This window comes from Dipodomys ordii, unplaced genomic scaffold, assembly GCF_000151885.1.
Source record: "Dipodomys ordii isolate 6190 unplaced genomic scaffold, Dord_2.0 Scaffold44, whole genome shotgun sequence".
NCBI lineage: Eukaryota > Metazoa > Chordata > Mammalia > Rodentia > Heteromyidae > Dipodomys > Dipodomys ordii.
In genome coordinates this window covers 1,050,976-1,057,661 of record NW_012267260.1, presented here as the reverse complement: position 1 = coordinate 1,057,661, position 6,686 = coordinate 1,050,976, and the positions used below count along the sequence as shown (strand labels likewise).

The window sequence follows — 6,686 nt, the reverse complement described above, 5'->3', positions numbered from 1 at the left end:
GCTTGCCTTGCATGCATGAGGTCTTGGGTTTGATTCCTCAGCACCACATAAGCAGAAAAAGCCAGAAGTGGCGCTGTGGCTCAGGTGGTAGGGCACTAGTCTGGAGCTGAAGAGCTGAGGGACAGAGCCCAGGCCCAGAGTTCAGGCCCACGACTGACACACACACACACACAAAATTAAAATTTTCATGTTTATGACCACCCCCTCCCCCCTGAAAGTAGCACCTTACTTCTTTATACAAGAGTCATCCAAGAGATCGATCTTGTTTTGCACAAGCACAGTTGGGATGTCTCCAACTTCAGCGACTACTTTTTCTCTCCAGCTGGAAACTGCTTCAAAAGACTCCCTGTCCACCGTGGAAAAGACCAGCACACAGGCCTGGGCTCCTGTGGGGACGGGAACAAGCAGGTTCCACATCAGGGCCGCTTTCTCCTGTTCACGACAGCTTCCACATGACTGAACTCCTCTTGGTAACGTCTGCTTGTATTTCAACATTCAAACTTATTATAAAGTCAAAGAACAAATTTTTTTGGGGGAGTCGGTCGTGGGGCTTGAACTCTGGGCCTGGGTGCTGTCCCTCAGCTCTTCAGCTCAAGGCTAGCACTCTACCGCTTGAGCCACAGCGCCACTTCCGGTCTTCACTAGTGGTCTATTGAAGAGTCTCATGGACTTTCCTGCCAGGGCTGGCTTTGGCTTTGAACCGTGATCCTCACATCTCAGTTTCCTGAGTAGCCGGGATTACAGGTGTGAGCCACCGGCACACGGCCAAAGAACCAATTTTTAATCAGGAACCATGTTTCTTAAACATGTAATGCATCAGATATTTGTATAATAGATACAATTATGTATTACACTTGTCTGTAAAATAGTATATACACATGTACAGTCTATGTACATATATATGCTATATATGTATAATGGGGGGTAGAGTTTTAGCTTACTTAATCATGGAACCCCATAGTATCCTGGCAATATTGAAACTATCAACTCTCATGTTAGGCGAATAGTATCTAAGATTAAAAATAGCCAGCCGTGTTCAAGAAGCAGCTGTCATATAAATCATCAGTTGTTGATTTAGCCAGTGCAGTGACAACAGGTGTGTACATGCCAAAAGCGAGGGGCCTTCCCAGAGCCCAGGCGCTGCTCCTTACGTTCTGTCCTTCAGAACCATCTTGGGTTAAAGCATGCCTGGACTACCTAAACTATAACCATCAGTGTTTTTATTGCTGTAAAGCAGAAGGTAAATCCTTACTATTCTAAGAACTCACTGCAAATGCATTAGCTATACAGAATACACACACACACAAAGGAGAAAAATGGAGGGAAAGGGAGGGAAACAACTGATCCTCACATTTCAAGATTTGAGGAGAATTTGAACTGAAGATTATATTAATGTTTAGATACATAAATGTATATTTATTTGAATTCTAATATTTACCAAGACTACAAATAAAACACTGTATAGTCACTGTAAGCATGACTTAAATCATGTTATAATCATTTCTTTATTATAAAACTCTATTTGTTAGCCTGAAACCAAGAACTGCAGATGCAATCAACTACATTCACATTCAAGGGCCTAATAGGATTTCCCAAGTGTGTAAGATCTGACTCTGAAAAACAAAACCAACAATCTTAGAGGATTCATATAGTTTAAAAAAAAAAAAGTCTGTAAGTGGATGGTTCCAGATATTAGCAGTAAGAATAAGGCAAAGAGTAAAAGAAAAAAATGTCTATAATCTCCCCAGTTATTTATAAGGGATAGAATAAGCAAAGAACAAAGAAATGACAAAGTGCTTGTCTGGAGAAGAAGATGTGGTGTTGTTCAGACAGGTTTAAGCAATCAGGGTAAACAGTATGCAGAAACTGTGGTTGTTTCAGCCAAAATATACAAGGCTGTGGGTGTCCTTGCTTGAGACCAGCAAGAAAATCAGCAGGAGGAACTCCGCACAGGAGATCAGGAAGGCTGTAGTCTGAACAAACAACTTCTTTTCCAGGAAACAATTCAGTATACCTCATGTATAAAGCCAGTTTGATTCTCTTTTTTTTTCTTTTGACAGTCATGGGGCCTAAATTTGACCTGGGCGTTGACCCTCAGCTCTTCAAGCTGAAGGCTAGCGCTCTACCACTTGAGCCACAGCACCACTTCTGGCTTGTGGTGCTGAGGAATTGAACCCAGGGCCTCATGCATGCCAGGCAAGCATTCTACCACTGAACCACCTTCCTAGTCTGTAAAGCCAGTTTGAAAAGGATTCTGTTTCTGTGTTTAGCAACCCAAACCATTCTGACAGACCCCAAAGTGATCCACAAAGGGACGTTTGGTCTGACATTCCTCAGACACATTAATTTTGATTGTGGTAAGTAAATATTCACCTTTACAGTTTAGAAAACGAGAAAGCTCACCCGGCGCTGGCGGCTCACACCTGCAATCCTAGCTACTTAGGAGGCTGAGATCAGAGGATCGCCGTTCAAAGCCAGCCCGGGCAGGAAAGTCCGTGAGACTCTTATCTCTAATAAACCACCAGAAAACTGGAAGTGGTGCTGTGGCTTGAGTGGTAGAGTGCTCGCCTTGAGCTGAAGAGCTGAGGGGCAGCGCCCAACCCAGAGTTCAGGCCCACTTGACTTGCTTGCTCATCTGCTTCTCTAAACCTTGGGCTGGGTTTGTTTTTTTTCTTCTGGTTATTTTGGAGATAGGAGTCTCACACACTTTTCTGGCCGGCTGGCGTCCGGGGCTGTGGGTTCAGGGCTCCCCGGGGAGCAGAGGCCTGCCCGGGCCCATGGCCCAGCGTGCCTGACACTCCAGACCCAGCACACCCCAGACCCAGTGTGCCTGACGCCCAGGCCCAGCACACCCCAGACCCAGCACCCCAGGCCCAGTGTGCCTGACGCCCAGGCCCAGCACCCCGCAGGCCCAGCACCCCGCAGGCTCAGCACCCCAGGCCCAGCACCCCCCAGGCCCAGCACACCCCAGGCCCAGCACCCGAGGCTCAGCACACCCCAGACCCAGCACCTCAGGCCCAGCACCCCGCAGGCCCAGCACCCCGCAGGCCCAGCACCCCAGGCCCAGCACCCCCCAGGCCCAGCACCCCCCAGGCCCAGCACCCGAGGCTCAGCACACCCCAGACCCAGCACACCCCAGGCCCAGCACACCCCAGGCCCAGCACACCCCAGGCCCCAGATCTACGCCTAGCACTGAAAACAAGACAGAAGTCATATGAGACAGGGCCCACTGTTTAAATATAAAATGGTGCTTCCCATTTCACAGGAGTGCAGAATGAGGAGCTGGGCTTCAAGAATACCTTGAAATTATTTTAACTTTGTTCTGTCTCATTGCAGGGGATGAAACCTAGAGCTTCATGCCGTTAGGTGAGTGCTCTACCTCTGAACTGCATTTCCCCGACCTACTATAACGATTCTCACAGGGAAGAGTTTACATGGGAAAGAAAGCAAAGAACATGACAGACAAATCAGCACCACATTTTACCTCGATAGTAGGCCTTTGTTATTGCATCAAATTCCTCTTGACCTGCAGTGTCCCACAACATTAGTCTGACATCCTCATCGTTAACTCTGAAAGAGATGGATTCATGAAGTTTTTTTTATAACGCTTTGTGCATATTTTTGTTTTTCAAATCCACAGGCATTAAAGCTACCTTGTGAGCATTACTGTGAACGTGGAGTTGAGGCCCTTTAATGCTGGACTAGCTGCAGCAGTGACAGTGGAACTGCTGTGCAATGGAATGGTTTTCTTTAACAATGGTCATGCGCACTAAGGGCCGGGCGGACGCGACCCTAGCCACTGCCGTCTCCTCCTGCCCACTCTAGTGGGCTTTGGCGCTTCATAAACATGAGAATACGGGCAAGAAGCTTCACTGCCCTCTCACGAGAAAATTTACTTTGTTATAAAGTTGATTACTCAAAGCATTTGTGTCCCAGATGGCACTATGTTGTGGGTTGTTTCTGTTTCTCTGGGTTCAAACCTAGGACCTTCTGTGTGCTAGGCAAGTACTCCACCTCTGAGCTCCATCAATACTGAATTACCAAATACTGAACCATACTGAAGTAGATTCTTAGTACAGGTGTGGTGGCTATAAGCCCAGTACTGGGGAGAGGAAAATTACAAGTTCAAGGTCAGCTTGGGCTACATAGTATATCTGAGCCCAACCTGAGCTGCATCAGTCTCTGCCTTGAAAAAGAAGGAGAAAAAAATCCTTTATAATTTTTTTCTAACTGATCAATACCTAGCTTTATGTATATTTCTGTTTAGAGACACCTTATTAATATAATTTAGCATAAGTTCATGCCCAACAGCACTACAGATCAAACCACTGTAAGTCCTGTCTGCACAAAGCTTATCTATCTAACCCATGTATTTTCTCTGTAGGAAATACTTCATAGCCTCCTTGCTGTTAGGAAGGTAGACAGCACTCAGCACTGCACTGGGGGGGACAATTTCAAAAAGCAAAAAAGTGAAAAAGGTGACATTGTGCAGAGCATTACAGAAAGGACACATTCTTACTGTGTAAGAGCTGAAGCCGGAGACTGAGCTTGGTCTCAGCTGAGAAGTATAAGCTGGGAAACTCCTGTATCTATCCACAAATGACCAACCAGCACTACAAGTGGACAGATTTTAGCAAGTAGCTGAACAGTCAGGATTAACTATATACTAACTATGTATTGTATATTACCTGATTTCAGGCAATAAGTACAAAAACATCAAGACTTACAGCTGAGGCTACTTAAAGCATGTTTAGAGAAAGGAAGCAAATAAAAAGTACAGAGCACAGATAATAGGATACAGATTCAAAATTATCTTTGTAATGACGAAGACAGCTTTTCCCTGTGTTTTGTTTAATGTTTCTTATGTCTATAACACCCTTTTTTTGGTCAGTCCTGGCGCTTGAACTCTGGGCCTGGGCACTGTCCATCAGCTCTTCAGTTCAAGGTGAGCACTCTACTACTTGAGCCACAGCACCATGGAGATAAGAGTCTCACATACTTTCCTGCCTGGGCTAGCTTTGAACTGCGATCCTCAGATCTCAGCCTCCTGAGTAGCTAGGATTACAGTCATGAGCCACTGGCACCCAGCTCTGTAGTACATTATTTTAAAACCTAAAATAGTCTTGAAAGTTTCTCAAAACTAATAACAAAAGGCATTACTATAAGGGTTTTAGAATCCAATTAAATTCCCTAAAGAGTTTCTTTTCATAGGCATATTTGATCCTCCTAAATCTGATTTATTTCTTTGGAATAAAAGCAAATTATTTGCTCTCCAACTTCTCTTTGTACTCTTGTCTAATTTTACAAAGAGAGGAAACATAATTTAGAGACATGTATAACTTCTAAATAAAAAAAAATAGAAATATCAATCAGAACATCAGTCTGTGTTTAAGAAGTACCCAAAATGTAATTAATAACTATAAAACATATGAGAAGGAAAAAAAGTAGGTAAAAGGAAAAAAAATGAGAGAAAAGCAGAAAAAATGAAAAATAGACCAGGCACCAGTGGCTCACCTCTGTAACCTAGCTACTCAAGAGACTGAGATTTGAGGATTGCAGTTTGAAGCCAGCCCAGGCAGAATAGTCCCCAGGAGACTCTTATCTCCAATTAAACACTCAAAAACCAGAAGCAGAGCTTTGGCCCAAAGTGGTATACAGCAAGCCTTAGATCTCAGGACAGTGCCCAGGCCTCGAGTTCAAGCCCCATGACCAGCCAAAAAAAAAGGAAAACTAAGGAGCAAGAAATAAGGATAAAGATGTTTATGGTTAGGCCTGGCATGGCGGCTCAGGCCTGTAACCCTGGTATCCCAGAACAAGCTGCAAAAGGAGTATGGGCTGGGCCACACGGTGAGACCGTTGTGAAACAGCTGTCCTAGCTGTGACCACGGACTGCACTGTGATGATCCGCTATGACTCCAGTGAGGGTCTTACATTACAAATCCAGAGAAATGAATGGAACAGTCAGGTACATACTGGATCTGTCGCTCCAGAAAGTCCACTCCGATGGTTTTCTTGTAGTCCTTTGTGAAGACGCCCTTGCAGTACCGCTGGATCATGCTCGACTTGCCCACCGCCCCGTTCCCCACCACCACCAGCTTGATGGCCACCTCCATGTCCTCCTCCAGCATCTTGGCGCAGACTCGCTCTTGTCCCAGGCCAGGCCGCCCCTCCCAGGCCTGTGGTTTAAAATGGAGATCTTTTGACTACAAAAGGTAGTCAGCTGCAGTTATTTCATCGGGGAGGGGCAGCTGGGCGGGTGCACTGACCGCGGTGGTGGGCCGGCTCCCCTTTCCTGTGAGACCAGAGAAGACCGACAAGGAGCCAGCACCTGCAGTCAAACGAAGGGGCTTCAGGAACGCCGTGCTTCCCGGCCCTGCTACCCTCCTCCGCCTCCCTCCCACGTAGTGTGGACGGGGAATTCTGCCGGATTCCCCTCCGGCTCGAGTGCCCATCTCCAAGGCAGACTTTCAGAAGAGATCCGAGGAGCGAGTCTCACCCCGGGGTTTGGATAAGATGCCCAAAGACACGGAAGAAAAGTCAACAGCCTGGGCTTCATCACAAAAAAGCCTGCGCTTTCGGAAGGGATGAAACTCCAGCGGAGCTGCGGAGCAGTGGGCGCGCCGCGCCCGCAAACGCGCGCGGAGCCTCAGCAACCAGCGCACGCGAGACCCGGCCGGCGCCAGGCC

General features: G+C 46.6%; 1 protein-coding gene across 1 annotated transcript in view; it reads right to left on the bottom strand.

Moving 5' to 3' along the window:
• The window catches only part of Rab23 (RAB23, member RAS oncogene family), a 29,081-nt gene extending 22,461 nt beyond the window's left edge, over positions 1–6,620 (bottom strand). The window contains exons 1-4 of the mRNA XM_013019273.1: positions 6,497–6,620; positions 5,974–6,292; positions 3,485–3,570; positions 230–386 (exon numbers count right to left, since the gene is read on the bottom strand). Of these exons, the coding sequence (XP_012874727.1) occupies positions 230–386; positions 3,485–3,570; positions 5,974–6,128 (398 nt within the window). The 5' untranslated portion in view covers positions 6,129–6,292; positions 6,497–6,620. The remainder of the gene's footprint in view (positions 1–229; positions 387–3,484; positions 3,571–5,973; positions 6,293–6,496) is intronic.
• Between the last annotated feature and the right edge of the window lie 66 nt (positions 6,621–6,686).